Raw genomic sequence first — 20,577 nt, 5'->3', positions numbered from 1 at the left:
GCGAAGCTGAAGATACCGAAGTACATTTCTTAAGACAAAGATGGGCTTTATCAATTCCCATCTCTTATTGCAAAGCTCTTCTATAGCCCATTTCCTTAATCCTTGCAAATCAAACCCTGTCCAAGATACCCTTCCAGATGCAGATTTCTAAAGTGCAGAGGGGCACCTGGGTGGCTCCGTCTGTTAAGTGTCCAACTCTTGGTTTTGGCTCAGGTCATGATTTCAGGGTTGTAAGATCAAGCCCCATGTCAGGCTCCGTGCTGGGCATGGAGTCCACTTAAGATTCTCTCTCTCCCTCACCCTCTCCCCCTTCCTGCTACGCATGTGCTCTCTCTCTCTCTCCAAAAAAAATAAATAAAAATAAAAATAATTTAAAAAATAAAGTGCAGGAAAACAAAAAGGAGCAAACACATCAGAAGACCGGATGTGGGAAGCCACTGGTGCTTATGGACAGCAGCTACCTCCAGATGTCCCCACCTACTCCACAGAGATCCCAGCTGTGAAAGTCCATTGACAATGACCCAGGCGTGGCTCTTGGGCCCTGAGAAATCCACTGCTCTAAGTCAGACAGCCTGGAAGCACTGGACATGCCCAAAAGCTCCTGCTGCTTTCTCTCCTTTCATCCATAGTCTGTGGTCCCCAAACTGGCCTTCGCCTCCATCTACCTCAAAGTAATCTCTCATTCCAGCTACAAAGGACGTGGTAGCTAGCAAGAACCCTCTAGAGAAGTTGGCCAATCCTATCACTGGTCTTTGAAGCCATAAAAAGAGTGAGAGGACAAAAAAGGAGAAAAGTCTTCAAAGTTAAGCAGTCCCTTCACTTTGGCTACGTCAATGGGAATCTCCTTGAACTTGGGTAAAATAAAAAGAGAAATGAGCCGCTAAGCAATTCCTGGCATGTAATCAGTCTTCTAGGGCAAACCTGTCATCATTATTATTTTTTAGTTGGATTCCAGTGGGCAGCCAACATTTCAGGGCAGGAGGTCAGAGCCCAAGAGGACTAGCTTCTTCCTCTTCAATGAGTAGGCTTCAGATGAAAATAAATTATCCAGCCCACCTTTACCAATCCTAAAATCCAAAGCATTTTCAATAGAAGTAGTGGTTTGGCACCCCTGAGAGCCCCAAGCGAATGCATTCCTGCCTCTGGTCTTGCCTATGGGAGTCGAGCACAAAACACTTAGAGGTTAGAGGAAGAGAGAGCAGGGTTGGGGTTCCTCTGTGACGACAACCATTTATTGTCAATAGGGAGAAGAAACAAATCACTCAAAAAAAAAAAATTCCACGTTCACTCCCTTCCCCCTCTATTTACAACACCATAGGAAATAGAACTAAAAATTCAGCTTAGAGGACATGCACTATTGCTCACATGATCCCAATCCATGGCAGATGAGATCAAACTCGAGAGCATCTTCTCGGCCACCAAGGCCTCAGGCCAATCCAAACCTTGGGGTGTTACTGAGACCCTTCACGCGCTGTGTTGATCTGAACCAATGGCCTTTGGAGCCAACCAACAATTTAACGGGATTTGGAAAGCATTTACCGGCAACAAATGAGAAATGATTGCACATGTCTCTGAGCCACTGGGCAGAAGAAACGCCACTTCCGTGAGCTACGCCCCAAGGTTTGATGAACCTTGAAACCTCTTGAAAATGAAGAGGGAGCAACTCCACTGTTCATTTATCCAAAGGCTGGGACTCATGTCCCCTCTGTGGTTCCAAGCACTACTGGGCTATTTCTAGAGGAAGGGGAACAGGCCTACGAGGAGCTACGGAGAAGCCAGATACCTACTGTGGGTCTTCATGCACATCTATCCTGCAGCACAAGGTCAAAACAAGGGACAGCTGAAGAGATTTGGAAGACAATCATCGCATTTCTCATAAAAGCAACACAGAAAGGAAAACAAACGTCAAATGTATCGGAGAGCTATCCCTCACGTTCGCGTTGATAAACTTTCCTAAACCCTTCTCAAAAGCAGTTCAAGGTAAAAGTGTGCCCGAGTGACAGCAGAACCACACTCACTTTCCTAAAAACTGCTAGAGATTTGGCAGACCCAATCTCTGAACTGAGATGCCAACCGGAGATGACCGTGCGTGTGGGGATTTCAGGTCACTGACTCCTCCCCCAACCAAAGGGGCTGGCCTTGGCCTCCACTGCCCAGGAGAGGGGGTGTGGCATAAAGCTGACTCCCCAGAGACCCACCCACCCAGCTGGTGCTTCCAACCTATGACTCCCACTCACGAAGGGGCCCTCCTTCCTCCCTTCTCCCACCTTTACACCTCATGGCAAAGGGAGAGAGCTGGGGGAGAAGAGACAAAAGAGCCTACATTCACGATTTTAAAAAACTCTTCCAATCATAGTTCATATTTAAAATTGCTCTGATACAATAGCTAAACCGGAGATAGCATGGTGAGGCTTTCTACTTTTCTCCTTTAGGAACCTGAGTTAAAAAACGAAGAAGGCTTACCCATTTTTGAAATAGAGGACATGGGCTCTCTGAAGTCCTGTTTCTAGGAAAAAACCTAGTTCTTGATCGTGGGGAGCAGGGCCAGGCTTAGGGCTTCTGTTTTGAATATTGGTAAGTATTACCTGGAAGGGGAGAAAATCGGAGAACTAATCAGATCCACATCCAAGCCTACTCCTTTCAAACCACATCTCTAAACGCGCCGCACGACCTGACGGATCAGCTTCCTCACACCAGCATCGGAGCATGGGGACTGGTGCAGAGGTGGGCACGAAGACTAGGAAAGCCAGGGTGTGCCCAGCTCTCCTGGCACGGAGGGCTCAGGACTGAAGGGTGCTGAGGGGTGTACAGTGCTAGCGGAAGCACTGAGGCGGAGGGGCTCTGCTAGGTGCCAGGATGTGGCCAGAAAGGCAGAGTGAGTAAGAAACAGGTCCTGGCAACAGGCACGAAGAGTCACCGTCCACCGATGGGCGAGGTCACAGACAGGTGGGCCAAGGCTCCAGCCCTAAGTAAGCTTGATGAACCCAAGGAAAGCTAAGCTGAGAAGCACCGTGAGTGGCACTGGCCCCGAAATTCCCCAGGGAGGGCGCACTCTCTACGCTTCAAAGCCAAGGCCTGTGGACTCTCAAGGGGACCTCGGAGAAAAACAAACTAAGCTCTCTCTCTCCCAAAACTTGATCTTTTGTCAACAGATGATGAGCTTGTAAAGGTCTAAATGTTTAGCCCCACAGGAAAGACTGCCAACGAATCAGGAGAAAGACCTTCAAGTCGAGTGGGTTACAGAGAAGTGTAAACACATGTCTACTATTAGAGGTTACCCGCTTTATACTGGCAAGTGAAATAAAGCATTTATCAAACAGAAGCTCCTTGCGGCCCATTTAAAAACCCTACACGTGTTCTCCAAACATGTTGTCCCCATCTGCTGAAAGTCAGCAGCCCTTCAAAGACCCAGCTGTAAGCCAAAGCTCAGACACTCTAGAGGTCTCAGAATTATTCTCCATGTGGAGTTGAAGCAATTGCTGGTTCTCTAACTTTTAAGCTTCGGGAAACAGCAAAGAAAGTGCACAATGAACAGATGTTGTGGGATGAAATCCAGGTGGGCAACCCTTGCATTTGAACTACATCCCAGCATCTTATCAAAACTGCCTGGCTCCTTCCTGACTTAGCACTTGGCTCTACGAGTGCTAAGCAGTAGGTGTTCCTCCTACCCCTGCGAACTGTCATTTTGGGCTTTACTGCAGGCTCCTCCCCAACACATCCTCCAAGGGCTGCATATGCAAAGAGTGCGGTCCCCTGTAAGTCTCTCTCAGGATGATCTCACCCATAGAAATCTCTGAAGCCAGCTCCCAAAGTTATCCTCTCTGCTGCAGACTTTCCTTCGGAACACTAGACTCATACATTCAACTGCTTCCTTGTCATCTCCACTTGGAGGCCCAATACTTAAACTTTTAAAAAAATTAGCCTTCATTTGCTTTCAAGAATAGTTTTTAATTTTTAAAAATGCTGTGATTACTGTAAAGCAAAGCCAGTTCAGTACAGCAAAGAAAATTAAAAATCATCTCAAAATTCCACCGCACAGAAATAACCAGGTAACATTTATTGAACAATAATTCAGGTATCTCTATACATACGTATCAGGGAAAGAAAGGTAAAAGTCATTTTCCAAAAACTGAGATTGTGTTTCGTATGCCAGTTTTAAATGGAAACCATCACATTTAATTTTAATTAAATTTAACAGGAGAAACTAAAATGTGACCAAAGTAATCACTCAACTTCAGAAAAATGTGGTTTTTTTACACAGAGGCATTAAAGGTATGGGCACTTGTCTTAGTTAAAAATAAATCTTGTATTTATTATATGTATATATGTGTGTGGGTGCATGGAGAGAGTATAGATGTAGATACAGATATATTTTAACAAATTAAGTCTTTTGCTCCATAAAAGTGAGATGTCTTACCACTATTTAGGTTTTCTTTAATTTCTTTCAATAGTGATTTGTATTTTTCAAGGTATAAGGTTTGCACTTCTTTTTATTATTCCCAAGTATTTGCATCTTTTGATGCTATTATAAACGAAATTGTTTTCTTAATTCCATATTCAGGTTGTTAGTGTAGAGAAAAAAAGGTGTAGTTTTTATACCAACCTTGTATTCTATAATCTTGCTGAAATCATTTACTAGTTAAAATAGGGTCTGTAAGTGTGAATTCCTTAGGATCGTCTATATACAAGACCATGCCATCTGCAGACAGAGATAGTCTAACCTCTCCCTTTTCAACCTACATGTCTTTTATTTCTTTATCTTGCCTAATTGCATTGGTTAGAACCTCTACTACAATACTGGATAGAAGTAGAGAGAGCAGACATCCTTGTCTTGCTCCTGATCTTAGGGGGGAAATATCCAGTCTTTCACTATTATAAATGTTGTTAGATGTAGGTTTTTCATAGGTGCCTTCTATCAGGTTGAAGATGTGAACTTCTATTCCTATCACGAGAAATGGTACTGGATTTTGTCAAATGCTTTCTCTACCTCTACTGAAATTATCATTATAATATGGGTTTTGTCTTTTATTCTACTGACACATTACATTAATTGATTTTCACATGTAAAGTCAGCTTGCATTCCTGAAATGAATCTTGCTTAGTCATGGTGTATAATCTTTTCTATATGTTGTTGGATTTGGTTTGCTGATATTTTGTTAAGGATATTTGCATCTATATTCATAAGAGATATCAGTCTCATAAAATGAGTTAGGGAATGTTTTCCTCCTCTTCTGTATTCTGGAAGTTTTTATAGTATTGCTGTCATTTCTTCCTTTAATGTTTGGTAGAATTCACCAATAAAGTCAACTTGACCTGTAGTTTTCTTTATGGAAAGGCTTTTAACTACAATTAAATTTCTTTAATAGACACAAGAATATTTTGGTTACCTATTCCTTCTTCAGTGAACTTCAGTAGTTTGTGTCTTTCAGGGAATTTTTTTTTAAGTGATCACATTTATTGGCATAAAGTTGGTCACAATTTTCCCTTACCACCTTTTTTTTCTTTTTTTTTAAAGATTTTATTTATTTATTTGTCAGAGTGAGCACAGGCAGACAGAGTGGCAGGCAGAGGCAGATGGAGAAGCAGGCTCCCACTGAGCAAGAAGCCCGATGTGGGACTCAATCCCAGGACATTGCGATCATGACCTGAGCCGAAGGCAGCCGCTTAACCAACTGAGCCACCCAGGCATCCCCCCTTTTTTTTTTTAAGATTTTATTTTTTAGGGTACCTGAGTGGCTCAGTCGGTTAAGTGTCTGCCTTTGGCTCAGGTCATGATCTCAGGGTCCTGAGATCAAGTTCTATGTCCAGCTTTCAGCTTCTATTTCTATGCTCACTCTCTCTCTCAAATAAATAAAATCTTAAAAAAAAAAAAAAAAAAAAGATTTTATTTTTTAAGTAATCTCTACACCCAACGCGGCGCTCAAACTCACAACCCCAAAATCAAGAGTCACATGCTCCACTGACTGAGCCAACCAGACACCCCTCCCCTCACAGTCTTTTTTTTTTTTTAAGATCTTATTTATTTACTTGACACATAGAGATCACAAGTAGGCAAAGAGGCAGGCAGAGAGAGAAAGAGTAGGAAGCAGGCTCCCTGCTGAGCAGAGAGCCCGATGCAGGGCTTGATCCCAGGATCCTGATATCATGACCTGAGCCAAAGGCAGAGGCTTTAACCCACTGAGCCACCCCGGTGCCCTCCCTTGAAGCCTTTTAATGTTTATGAATCTATGGTACCATCTCCTCATCTTGGGTGTTGGTAATTTATGTCTTTTCTTTTATTCTTGTTCAATCTTGTTAATAGTTTACAAATTTTATGGATCTTTTCAAAGAATCCATTTTTAGTTTCACTGATTTTCTCTGTTTATCTCTTTTCTATTTCATTGATTTTTGTTCTGATCTTTATTATTCCCTTCCTTTTGCTTGCTTTGGCTTTAATTTGTCCTTTTTCTAGTTTCTTAAATTGGAAATTTAGACCATGGATTTGAATTTTTTTTTCCTAATACACATTTAATGTTATAAATTCTTCTATACATTTTGTTTTGGACATTTAGAAGCTCTACTATTAGCTACATATACTTTTAGAATTACAGTGCCTTGTTGATTAATTGAATCCTTTCTAGTGTAACTTCTCCCTTTATCGCTTGAAAATATTCCTTGTTCTAAATTCTACTCTCTGATGTAATAATCACCCTAGCTTTGTTCTGATTATTGTTTACATGGTATATAATTTTACTTTTTGTCAACTTATATATTAATTTTAAATGGTTTTCTTATAAGATAGCATACATTAGGGCTTGCATTTTCATCTAATCTGAAAATCTCTTCCTTTTAATTGTTCAGACCATTTACATTTAATGTAACCATTACATAATTGGAACCATCTTGCTTGTTGTTTTTTTATTGTCCCATCTGTTGTTTCTTTTTTTCTCTCTCATTCTGCTTTAAAAAACATTTTTTTTAATTTATTTATTTGACAGAGATCACAAGTAGGCAGAGAGGCAGGCAGAGAGAGAGGGGGAAGCAGGCTCCCCGCTGAGCTGAGAGCCCAATGTGGGGCTCAATCCCAGGACCCTGGGATCATGACCTGAGCTGAAAGCAGAGGCTTTAACCCACGAGCCACCCAGGTGCCCCTCTCTCTTTCTTCTTTTTTGATGATTCCATTTCATTTCCACTAATGACTGGTTAATTATGTTTGTCTACCTGTCCATTCACCCATGTCCCCATCCTCCATCTCTTGGCTGCCCAAAGGTAAGTAATATAGCTCTTTAGTTTATCACGGTCTATGTTCAAATAATATCACACCAATTCATATATAGTATAAATGCTTTATAACAATATACTTACATTTCTTCCCCCATCTTCTGTGCTTTGGTTGTCACACATCTTACTCCTATTGTATATCCCACAATATGTTACTATTATTGGTTTAGGTGGTCAATTATATTTTTTAAAAATTAAAAATAAGAAAAAGTCTTTTATATGTATGCTTGTAGTCACCATTGATGATGATCTTTATTTCATTGTATGTATCTTTATTTTCTTCTGTTTGAAACTTTTTTAACATTTCTTGTTATGCAGGTCTGTTGCTAATGCATTCTTTCAACTTTTGTTTGTCCTATAAAAAAAAACAAAGTCTTTGTCTTCTTTCATCAAAGGTGTTTTGAAATTTTTCATCCAGCACTTTAAAACCATCTCTCTGATATCTTCTAACTTGCATAGTTTCTAATGACAAATCTGCTGTAACTACTAGCTTTTATTCTTCTGTATTTAAAGTTTCATTTTCTCTAGCTTCCTTCAAGATTCTGTCTTTGATTTTCAATAGTTAACTACAATTCATCTAAGTGTAGGTTTCTGTTTATCCTGCTTGGGGTCCTCTGAGATTCTTGGATATGTGGTTTGTTGTGTTTCAGTAATTTTGAAAAACTCTCAGCCATTTTCTCTTCAAATAGTTCTTCTGTTTCAGCTTCTATCTCCTCTCCTTTATGGACACCAAATACATATTTTTTCTGTATTTCTTGGATGCTCTGTTTTGGTTTTCCCCACTCTTTTTTTCTTTTCTTTTTGTGTTTCTATTTGAATCATCTCTACTAACCTACCTTCAACTGAAAGATTTTTTCCTTAGCTGTGTCCAGCATTCTAATAAGCCATCAAAAAACTTATTTATCTTGGGGCTCCTGGAGAGCATGTGACTCTTGATCTTGGGGCTGTAAGTCTGAGTCCGATGTTGGGGAGGTAGAGATTACTTAAAAATAAAACCTTTTATTTAAAAGATTTATTTATTTATTTGAGAGAGAGAGCACGTGCACACACATGCATGAGAGTGGGGGAAGGGGAGAAGAGAATCTTCAAACAGACCTTCTGCTGAGCCTGCAGCCCAACATGGGGATCAGTCCCAGAACCCACAAGATCCTGACCTGAGCCAAAACCAGGAGTGAGATACTTAACTGACTGTGCCACCCAGGTGCCCCAAATATGAAATCTTAACAAAAAAAGTTTCTTCATCTCTTATATCATGTTTTATCATTTCTAGCATTTCAGTTTTACATTTTTATAGTTTCTGTCTCTCTGCTGAAATTCGCATCTCTTTATGTATGTTGTATACTTTTTCCACAATATCCTCTAATGTACTATTTTAAAAAAATATTTTATTTATTTATTTGACAGACAGAGATCACAAGTAGGTAGAGAGGCAGGCAGAAAGAGAGAGGAGGAAGCAGGCTCCCTGCTAAGCAGATAGACCGATGTGGGGCTCAATCCCAGGACCCTGGGACCATGACCTGAGCTGAAGACAGAGGCTTTAACCCACTGAGCCACCCAGGCGCCCCATCTCTAACATACTATTCAGTGATATTTTCAAGCTCCTTATCTGATAGCTCCAATACCGGGTCACTTCTGGGTTTCATTTTGCTTATTGCTCCTCACAATAGTTTGTGTGTGCACTTGTGTATATCTCATACTTTTAAATACAATGTTGAAGATTGTGTGTAGAGAATAAGGACGAGGTAAATAATATTTATACCTGAAAATGGGCACCTCTTTTCATCTATAAGGCAACAAATGTGGGGGACTGAGTCAATCCAGTCAGTAGTTGAAGTTGGGCTGGGTTTGCTGTTTCTATAATTACCTCCATATACTGCAGACTTCAAAGTCCTCAAGCAGTGGGCTACTGACTTGTGCTTACTGTGGGACCAGGGATTCCAGAGGGGTTTTCTAAGTGTTTCTGTTCCATCCTATTTTCAGCAGTTCCTGTATGCTTGGGCTAGAGGTGATTTCTCTCCAAATTCATGCCCCTTTCCCAGCAGTATTCTACAGTTACTTGTTACTTTGTGCTATGTTTGTTACATTGCTGGTGGTGGGAGGGAGAAATTCTTGGGTTTTCCTGGTCCAGCCTCAGTCTTAGGAAGGGCCTATATACCTAGACCTCAGGGATGGGGCTCATCCTCAAGGGGCCCTTTCTGGGCCTCTCCCTCCTAGCTCCTAGAATGTCTTCTGGGGACAAGAACCACTTAAATTCCACTCCCAGGAAAACTCTAAGCATGAGTAAAGCTCCTAGAAGCCCAGTGTCACCCCAAAACATAATTTTCTAGTTATCCCATCTTAATAAATAACATCATCCACCCAGATGCCCAAATCAGACCCTGGGTGGGAGGTAGGGAGGTAAAGTCTGAAACCCTGACACTCTCTAATCTATTACCATGTCCCTCCTAATTATTTCTCAAATATGTCCGTATCTATCCATTTCTACAACAATTATTTTCACGGAAGCTACAATCACTTCTTGTGAGAGTTCCAAATAGTCTCCTAAACGGACTCTCCATGTCATCTCGTGCTCCTTTTCTTCCTTCCCACTTTCCACAAGCAGTCTGAATAACTTTCTATAACACAAACTGGGTCATGCTGCCCTTGTGATCTTTCTCATACTTGAGGTGTCACCTTGATTGTCACCCTGTTGGAAGGGACTTCTGTGGCCACCTAACATCACAGAGGCCTACCTCTATTATTCCCTCTCCCAGCAGCCCATCCTATTCCTTCACTGCATTTATCAGTGTATTTTTTTTTTTTTTTACTTGACTACTGACTGTCTCCCTCTGTGGTGCTGAAGCATCCACAAAGTCAGGGCCACATCTATTTCACTTACTAATAACGTTCAATGTCTACTGCAATGTTTGGTGCAGGGTAAGCATTCAGTATACAGAATAAATGAATGAAATACATGATGAATGAATGAATGAATGAATTTCCAAGACCGACCAGAAATGCAGGAAAAAAAGCAGTAAGAAAGTAACCTACTCGGGGGTGCCTGGGTGGCTCAGTGGGTTAAGCCTCTGCCTTCGGCTCAGGTCATGATCTCAGGGTCCTGGGATCGAGCCCCACATCGGGCTCTCTGCTCGGCGGGGAGCCTGCTTCCTGCTCTCCCTCTGCCTGCCTCTCTGCCTTACTTGTAATCTCTGTCAAATAAATAAATAAAAATCTTTAAAAAAAAAAAAAAAAGAAAGAAAGAAAGTAACCTACTCTGCACTAGGCACTATGTAGGCGCATAGGCTCTCTCATTTATTCCCCCACAAAAAGCCACTGAGATCCACACTACACTGAAGGAGGAAGTGAAGCTTTGCTCCACTGGGTGAGTCCCCAAACTGCACGGTAGCAAGTGTTAGAGTCAGTGCTAAAACTCATGGCCACCTGACTCTGCAGTCCAGCTCCTTCCCCTTTGTCCCATCGGTCTGCCTTTGCTGGCAGAACAAAGCCCAAAAGACAAGAGGTCAGAGCTGCCAGGATGAGGCTTTAGGTTATAAATGGGAAGAATGGGGAAGATACAAGTGGGGAGGCAGAGAGAATAGCTTATCTCAGGGTTTAGCCTTAAGTCTAAACATCTTGGATTTCATCCCTTCTTCACAAAGAGCCTCTAACACATGGGCCTGGGCAGGAGCACTGTTTGGCAGTGTCAAAGCCACCACTTGTTCTAAGGATAAACACTTCCCTGCAACAGGACTGCCAACAAGCATCCTCAACACGCACAGCCTGCTTTGGCAAAAGCATGTATGCAGTGACTAAGGAAGCACGACAGCAAGAGGGGCAAAGACTTTAGGTCCAAGACCCAGGTTCAAGGTCAGGTTCTGATACCCCTCACCCCTTGTGGACTTGGGACAATTCCTTCAATCTCAGACCTTTACTGTCCTCATCTGTGTAATGGGGATAATTATACCTACTAAGATTGTTACAAATTGTAAGTGGGAAACTTAATGAGGATATAAACATTATAATCCTTAATGGAGGGGTACCTGCGTGGCTCAGGTGATTAAGTGTTGGCTCAGGTCATGATCCCAGGGTGCTGGGATCAAGTCCTGCATCAGGCTTCTTGCCCATTGGGGAGCCTACTTCTCCCTCTGCCTGCTGCTCCCCCTGTTTGTGCTCACTCTCTCTCTCCCTCTGGCAAATAAATAAATAAAATCTTCAAAAATAATAATAATAATCCTTAATGGGGATATGTTAAAGAGTTACCTTTAGGTAGGAACAAAAAATACCTTTATTTTTTAACATGGTTTTAGAAAATCTGGAGATTGGAAAGAAGAATCTGGAGATGGGGGGCGCCTGGGTGGCTCCATGGGTTAAAGCCTCTGCCTTCGGCTCAGGTCATGGTCTCGGGGTCCTGGGATTGAGCCCCGCATCGGGCTCTCTGCTCAGCGGGGAGCCTGCTACCTCCTCTCTCTCTACCTGCTTCTCTGACTAATTGTGATCTCTGTCTGTCAAATAAATAAATAAAATCTTAAAAAAAAAAAAGAGAATCTGGAGGTAGGGAGATAAAATGGAAAATATGAGATAGGAAGGAATAATAACAAAAATCATTCCTCTGCCACATAGTCATACTCTTAGAAAAATGAAAAGAATCAACTCTATTTTTGTAGAATTCAGCACTGTGGCTAATATTCCTGTGTCTTTACCCTTGTCAGCCTTCAAAATTCAGCTCAGGTGTCCTCTCTTTCAGGAACCATCCCTGAACTACCAGGCTGGTCCACCAAGACACTTCTCTGGGCTTGCAGAGTTCTCTGCGTGTTCATCACCAAAGCATGGCCCACACTGCTTACAGGCCTGGGTCTTTGTTAGATCATATGTTTCCTAAGGACAGGCTCTGTGGCTTTTTCATTCCAGTGCCCCTGATATCAAGCACAGTACAGAACATAGACAGCACTCAATAGGGGCGCCTGGGTGGCTCAGGCAGTTAAGCATCTGTCTTCAGCTCAGGTCATGATCTCAGGGTTGGGATCCAGTCCTGCATTGGGCTCCTTGCTCAGCAGGGAGTTTGCCTCTCCCTCTCTCTCACCCTCACCCCTGCTCATGCTCTTGCTATCTCTCTGAAAAAAAAAAAAAAAGGGACTCAATAAATGTTTGTGTAAGTGAATTAAAAAATCAGAAGCATTGCTATGTGAAAATATAATTTAAAAAATTATGATCCTATTCATAAAACAATACAAATAGGAAAATCTGGGAATAAAATAAACCTACTAAAATCTGTGAAACAAAAGGTCTTGCAAAATGGAAAGAGATATCATGGTCATAGATGAGTGAAGACTAAATATAATTCTCCAAATTATGTATAGGGTTCATAAAATCCAACCAATCCCAACAGGATTTTTTTAGAACTCAAGAAAATTATTCTAAAATTCACCTTGCGGTATCATCAGAAAAGAACCGGGGATATTCTGAAAATTACAAGTGATATGTAGTTACAATCCTTTCAGATGTTGAAACCAGTCATAAAGAAGTACTTATTGAATGGTGTCATACTGGTACAATATAAGATCAGCAGAACAAAATAGGAAAGCCAGGAATTACTACGATATCTAAAATTTTATTAAATTACTTAAAATATGTGATAGCAAATGTAAAAAAACAGAGATAAGATCATCTTAAAATGGTAGTGAAATTTGAGAAAAACATTCATTTAGAGTCATATCTAGTGTCACACAACAAAATAAATCCCAAGAAGATTTGGAAGTTAAAAGTTGTTTTGAAAATATGGAAAAGGACTGAAAACTTTTTAAATCTTGGAGGGAGTCTATCCCAATATTTCAGCTTTAAAACAATGAAATAAATGAAAAAAAAATCAGGTTAAACTATATACAGATTTAAAATATATGAGCAACTTAAAAATGTAAATTTAGTGACTGAGAAAATACTCAGAGCAAATATGATTAAAGAGTTAACATATTTATGATGTAGACTTTATTCAAATTGTCAATGACTTCATCCAAAAACTGGACAGAAAGTATACACAGACAAGAATGGATACACAGACAAGAATGGAATATAACATAAAGTTACCATATGACCCAGCAATTCCACTCCTAGGTATATACCCAAGAAAAATGAAAGCATTGTCCACGCAGAATCTTGTATATGAATGTTTGTTGAAGCCTTATTATAAGAGCCCAAAGGTGGAAGCAACCCAAATGATAAATGATAAATGATGAATAGATAATTATACCCAATGTAGCATATCCGTAAAATCGCATATTATTTGTCAGTAGAAAGAAATGCAGCATTGGGACATGCCGAAGGAGCCAGTCATAAAAGACCCCATGACTTTATTTGTATGAAATTTCTAGAATACACAAATCTGTTCAGACTGGGGGAGATCAGAGGTAAATGGAGAGTGAGTGCTAGTGGGACAGGGTTTCTTTTTGGGGCAACAAAACTGTTCTGGAATTAAAGATTGGTGATGGTTGTATGACTCTAAATATATTAAAAAGCATTGAATTGTGTACTTTAAATGGGTGATTTGTATGGTATGTGAATGCTATCTCAATAATGCTGTAATTCAAAAAGAAATGAAATATAAATCATAAGCAAACAGATGGGAAAAAAATTCACCCTGACTGATAGTCAAAGAAATGCAAACCAAAATTGCAAGCAAGGCACCACTGTCACCTAGCAAACCAGCAAAATAACATTGACATAACAGCAACCCCGTCAAGAGTGCAAAGCGACCACATCCCCCTGCACCGCGCCAAAGGGAGATGTTGGCATGACTCGTAGCAAGCAAATGGAACACAATATGTAGTTAAAGAGAATGTCAAAAATACCTCCACTTGTGGGAATCTGCCCTTGGGAAACAATGAAAGCAAGGGGAGAGTTACCAGAAGGAAGGCAACATCAGCATTATTTACAACAGTTCGGACCCAACAATAAGGTAATTATATCATAGAGGCCATGCACTTGATGAAATAGTGTATCTCCATGAAAACATTTTCAAGTGTTGACATAATGTTGAGTGAAAAATACAACACTCTTTAATGCTGTAAGATTATGAGGACAAAGACTAACCAAGAATGTATGGAAATTAAAAGAAGCTACTGTCCTTTTCTGGTTTCCAGACTTTTCTAACTCAGTTTCAAGTGCATATGGCCTCCCATCCCAGTCAGTCAGATGGCAGGCCTAGAGTCAGAGTGCATTTACGGGCTGATCACTGGCTTGACATTTCTTCAAGGAAGAACCTGGTCCCTGCCACTTTGGCTCGAGTGGAGAGGGAGGGAATGGAAAGGGCACGGAAGGCAGAAGCTTTGCCTTTATTTTGTCTCACATGTGAAAGCCCAAAACATGGCTATGTGGAGCCCTAGAGTCATACCCCACCTCTGCCATCAGCAGCACCGAGCACTTCTCCTGGGATGTCTCATTCGAATTCAAGATGCACCTGAATCTCACCCACCACCAAGTCTGGCACCTCAGCTCTGTGGCTGCAAGTCCCCCCCCAACAGCGAGGAGGAAAGGAGGCCAGGGCCTGGCCACGCTCACCAGGGAGCGACTCCCTGAAGAACAGAGGAATTCCAGTGGGGCCTGGCAATATTCGGGGACTGCCTGTTTCTCCTCAAAACTTTAGCCCTAAAACTACCCATCAAAGTCGATTGGCAGCCCATCATTTAGCATTCACTTCTTCTCGCAAATAGGGTGTGAAGAAGTGAACTGTCGGCAGAAGGTGAAGTTCCAGCCTGGTCTGCTCAGGACAGCCATAAGCAGCTGGTCAGCTGCTGCCGGCAAAGGACAGAGACGGGATGATTTCATTTGCCAAAAGCAGGGCTCAGAGTATGATATTCAAGAGTGAAGTCATCGTTATTCCTATCACGGCACCACGAGAAGCTCCTGGTGGGGCAGGTAACTTTATTTACCGTTGGCAGGATGCCACCGTCTGAAGAGAAACAAATCAAGGACAGCCTCTGTCATTTCTAATCTAACTCAATTTGTCTGATTAAGTTGTTGTATATGCACAATTTTGGAAGTATCTTTTATTCCCCTTCAGAGAACAAACTATCAGAGAAAATTAGATGGCTCTATTACCCTAATAGAACAAGAACAACACTAAATAAATAGTTAATTGCCCTGCTTTTGTGTATTCAAATTTTCAAATATTTGAAATATTTCAAATATTCAAATTCGTGTATTCAAATATTCTTTGGCCCTGCCTCCACCTTCAGACGGGGTGGGGGGGACAAGAATACATGGAAATTTCCTATGGCAGCTGGCTCACGAGTTCTCTAGCCCCAGACAAATCAGGCAATATTAGCTCCCCCGTGAGAACAGGAAGCTGCAGCACACAGAAATACACGACTGGACCAAGGTCAGACAGTCGGCGGGTAAACAGAAGCCCAGAGCCCAGATATGACATGGAGACTCTGGTGGGGGTCAGATGCTATCCCATCAGCTTCTGCACAAGAGAGGGAAAACCAAGTTCTCCCAAGAAAAATTACTCTGTAAATATTCTGTTAAAAATTATTTAACATTGGGGGGCACCTCGGTGGCTCAGTGGGTTAAGCTTTTGCCTTCAGCTCAGGTCATGATCTCAGGGTCCTGGGATGGAGCCCCACATCGGGCTCTCTGCTCAGCCGGAGCCTGCTTCCCCCTCTCTCTCCGCCTGCCTCTCTGCCTACTTGTGATCTCTCTCTGTCAAATAAAGAAATAAAATTTAAAAAAAAAATTAACATTGGGGCACCTGAGTGGCTCAGCGGGTTAAAGCCTCTGCCTTTGGCTCAGGTCATGATCCCAGGGTCTTGGAATCGAGCCCCGCATCAGGCTCTCTGCTTAGCGGGGAGCCTGCTTCCCCATCTCTCTCTCTGCCTGCCTCTCTGCCTACCGGTGATCTCTCTGTCAAATAAAGAAATGAAATCTTAAAAAAAAAAAACAAAACAGCATGTTTCTAATGTTCTACTTATCTGAAATCTTCTAAGATGAGTAAAGAGTCCACTGGCAGGTGACACAGGTACAAAACATGACAACAAAGCTAACATTTAACTGTTACTAACCACATACCAGGAAGTACATTAATTAAGCCACTCTATCCTCACCATAGCCTGAGAGCAGTCACTATTGCTACTTTACAGATGAGGATCGTGTGGTGGCACAGAGAGGCTGAGTAACTGGCCCGAAGTCCCACAGCTAAAAGGTGGCAAATCCAGGATCTTGACACTGGCCATCACTCTACCACAGTGCTCTGTTCCCTCTCACAGCTTAAGTTAGCTGCCTCAAGGGTCAGCCAAGGTCTCCCCCTTTCTGAAGAGTTATTGTCCTTCAGGTAGCAAACAAATCTATCACCAAACATCTCCACTATTCAGAGAATGGGGCTGCCTCAGAAACATGATTTTGTGGCTTCAGATCATGAGAAAATACCATGACACTCCAATTTGTCTTCAAAAATTCTTCCCCAATTTTTTTCTTGCTAGTGACTGAAGTTAAGAACCAATACTAATAAATAAAATGCCAAAGGTCCTGGCCAACAGAAGTTTCTTCACTATGGAATGGCTGGGAAATGGAGGGAAACCAATGAGCAATGGCCTGTCCCTAGCAGAACCCATATAGGAACAGAGTGTGCAGGATTTTCTGGATACAAGGCTTGCCTACCCAGAAAAACAAAGCACTATTTACCTAGGCTTGTCCCAGTCCATTACTTCTTTCAGATTCTATTTCCCTAACATTTCTGTTTTTATTTATTTATTTATTTATTTGATCTATTTATTTGACAGAGAGAGAGCAGGGGTGCACAGGCAGGGGGAGCAGTAGAGAGGGAGAAGCAGGCCCCCCACTGAGCAAGGAGCCTGATGCAGGGCTCGATCCCAGGACACTGGGATCATGACCTGAGCTGAAGGCAGTTGTTTAACCAACTGAGCCACCCAGGTGCCCCACATTTCTGTTTTTAATTTAGCATAATTCTTAAAAGTTATATTAAGTTCAAATTAAAAAAAAAAAAAAAAGGCCAAGGTGGTATCTTCTACATAGCACCCCCCCATCTTGCCTCATAAAGACCTTGAATGTCCACCAAGCCCAGCACTCACTTAAGGAAAGTGGTTTTTCTTAGACTTCCCATCAATTAACAAATGGCTTCTTGAGCACTTACTACAGTCAAAACAGATACTTGGTTCAATTAGTCTCTCCCAGTACTAATATCCCAGCTTGCTAGACCTGGCGAGGCCTGAAGTGGTTTCCCATAAAGGAAAACTCACACTGGAAAATCGGAGCCAGAAATGTGAAAATCATCTCTACCCCCTAGGACTGTACCCAAGCCTGAGGCAGCTTCCTCACGCCACCAAGAGCTCGCTTGGCCAAATGGAGTGCTTTCTGCAGGTAAGAGTGTGAGAAATGACACAGTGTGCACTTGTGTGCAGCGGCCTGGGATAATGACATGAGTGGGCCCTGAACTGGGTGTCAGAAGAGTTCTTCTAGTCCTAGCTTTGGTCCTAACTTCTATATGTCCTCCCTGTCTGGTCCTCCATTTCATCTTCAAATCTGACATCCTCTGACACTGTCTCCTCAAAACTGCACACAAAAATCTCTTTTAAATCCTATGATCAGGAGCACCTGGGTGGCGCAGTTGGCTAAGTGTCTGACTCTTGATTTCCACTCAGGTCACGATGTCAGAGTTGTGAGATGGAACCGCGCATCAGGCTTTGTGCTCAGCGTGGAGTCTACTTGAGATTCTCTCTCCCCCCTCTCCCTCTGCCCCTCCTGCTCATGCGCTCTCCCTCTCTCTCTGTCTCTCTCCAAAATCAATCAATCAATCAATCAATCAATCAATCAATCTTTTTTAAAAAAATGCTGTGATTATACAAGTCTCCTCCTCGATGGTCTGGACAGAGAACCCAACAGTGAGGAGGTGGTTACACACAACACAACAGGAAGTACATCCAGATCTGCCAGTCCCTGTGTCATTAAATACACCTGTAACAGACACGCCTCCTCTGTGCCAGCCAGGAGAAGGCAGCCCCGAGAGGACAGGGCTGTAACAACTGTCTGAGAGTAAGGTGCAAAGCAAGGGCCCCTACGGGGCAAAAGGGCCATGGGGTCAACAAGAACAGCTTCTCCCCTTCTAAGCACTGGCTATCAAGGAGGAATGTGATGAAAACAGTGTGGATTTTCAAAGCAGGCTGCACAGTCATTTCTCTAAAGATCATACCACAAATTCTGAATAACCAAAAAATTCCTTTTTCATAGCAGCTTTCTGATAGAACATTTTGGCAAGACGGTCAAGGATCTTCCCGAGTTCCCAGACATCACGACCCCTGATTTAGAACCCATGCTGGTGTTGGCCAGGTTCCAAGCTGGTCCCATCATTCTCCCCTCCCCCTCTCTGTGGTGCTCACCTGCACTGCCTGCCCCTTACAAAGCAATTCTGATCCTTGTCACATACATCAACACACTAGGAGAAGACTGCCAGTCTGTACAGTGACAATGGAACAAAGCTAACCAGACCATTCTAATCCTCAGGGAAACCGAGAACCCCAAAAATTGATGGGAAATAAGACTTGGGTAATTTTCAAGGTCTCACAGGATTTCTCATCTTTTCAAATAATCTCACAGGACATGTCTCTGGGCAGAAAGGGGGGAATCTCAGTGGCAAGCCTTGGTGAGAATGTCAGGAAACTCTGCTGGGAGCAGAAATGACTAGAACCGGTTGTTATTAGTAAAATAAATAAATAAATAAGTGACATTCGCTAAGAATCTAGGGTTTCTGCATCTGGGCTAAGTCCCTTCATTTACATGATCTTTTATAATCCCCACCAGAACTCCACGGGGTAGAAACTATTCTGCTCTTTTCACAGATGGTAAAATTGAGGCTGAGATGAAGAAACAGTAAAGAGCAAAGCTAAAAGGCAGCAATCCTTCTGAAGAGACAAGTTCAGAGCAGACAAGCCTCTAACCTCCTGTGCCCGAGGGTGTCTACTCGGCTGGCCCCCGTCAGCTGCTGGTTTCATTCCCCACCACAGGCAACCACTGACTGCTGGGAGGAAGCCACCCCAGATGGTCTCAGAGGATACACACTTGCTCCAAGCAGGTCAGCTGGGAGTCCCCAGCAGTAACTTTCTTTCGAGTAACTACTGAGGTAAAGCCTCCCAAACCCTGGAGGTACGTTCTGTTGGCATCTCGTCCCCCTAAGTACAAATGAAGGCAGCCCACTGTGTACCAGGAGAGCACGAGTGACTGGCCAGCCTCAGGGCACACCGTCATTTCTGCTCTGAGGATGTTAAATGCTTCCCAAACACTCTTTACAAGGTCCCACTGTTGCCACCATCTCTTTTGCACTGAAACAGAAGTCAAGCTTTGCACCCAGAGGCAGATGTGTTGAAGGTTTTTCAGAGATTGATCACAGCTCTCTACAGTCTGATTTGAAATTTTTAAAAAATTATCTACTGGAAGAAACACTTGGTCCTCACTTACCCTTTCTATCTCTTGGAGGTATAGGAGAGCAATGTCCCCTGCTTTCTCATAACAGGTGATGACATCCTGTTCCCGGTCCACGTGGAGGTTACTGGTAGAAGAGGAAACAGGCAACTTCTCTAAACAAAGTCCTAAAAAAATCAAACATACAAAACCTGGCTGAGTTGTTTTTCATGGAGCTTAATTTTTCAATATTGCCCTAGAGGGCCAGAAAACAGTCCCAGGATATGATAAACTGTCAGAAGAAATAGATTCTTGGTCCTTTACCCTCCCTCGTTAAGGACACATGACCTTGACAACCAGGTTGACAATCTGATCAGGTACTTCACCATGACCCCATTCAGACCTCACAGAGCTTCTCAGTCAAGTTGTCCCAAGGTCCTTAAAGTAAGCAAAGGTAGGCTCACAGCATAATACTAACTGAAGAATACCTTCTCACCCAAAATGTCGACTTAACTCATTCAACATAAAAAAAAATTGTTAAATACTCTTGGGGTTTCAGTTACTAGGAAAATCTTCCAACTCGGAGCCTTTGAATTTTGGAGTCACAATAACACCACAGACCACGGCTCAGTTGTGGGCTAGGAAAATGCCAGAACTGCTTTGGGCACTTCTTTGGAGATGGAGGAGATCCTCTTTGCCGAGAGAGAGCTCAGGGCTGGCATGTATGAAGGCACAAAGGGCTGAAAGAACACAGCACCGGGAGGAGCGGCAGGTGCCTGAACCGCCCCCAATCTCTGGGCCTGCCCTGGACCACCAGCCCAGAGCAAGCCAGGCCCCGGGTGTCTACGCACAACCCAGGGTGGAGAGAGGGCACACTGCCGGGAGGGCGTCTCGTGCCTCCACATGAGAGGGCTTCTGCTGTACCAAGTGCCCTGG

At 42.6% G+C, this 20,577-nt stretch overlaps 1 protein-coding gene across 6 annotated transcripts in view; it reads right to left on the bottom strand.

Moving 5' to 3' along the window:
• Window positions 1-20,577, bottom strand: part of TTC7B (tetratricopeptide repeat domain 7B) — a 247,823-nt gene that overhangs the window by 165,439 nt on the left and 61,807 nt on the right. For all 6 annotated transcript variants that reach the window (XM_047739337.1, XM_047739338.1, XM_047739339.1 and 3 more), the window contains 2 exons: window positions 19,699-19,829; window positions 2,464-2,585 (listed from right to left, as the gene is read on the bottom strand). In XM_047739337.1, the coding sequence (XP_047595293.1) occupies window positions 2,464-2,585; window positions 19,699-19,829 (253 nt within the window). The remainder of the gene's footprint in view (window positions 1-2,463; window positions 2,586-19,698; window positions 19,830-20,577) is intronic.

The sequence above is a fragment of the Lutra lutra genome, chromosome 7 (genome assembly GCF_902655055.1).
Source record: "Lutra lutra chromosome 7, mLutLut1.2, whole genome shotgun sequence".
Classification (NCBI taxonomy): Eukaryota; Metazoa; Chordata; class Mammalia; order Carnivora; family Mustelidae; genus Lutra; species Lutra lutra.
The sequence above is the reverse complement of the archived record's forward strand: the minus strand, read 5'-3'. Positions and strand labels throughout refer to the sequence as shown.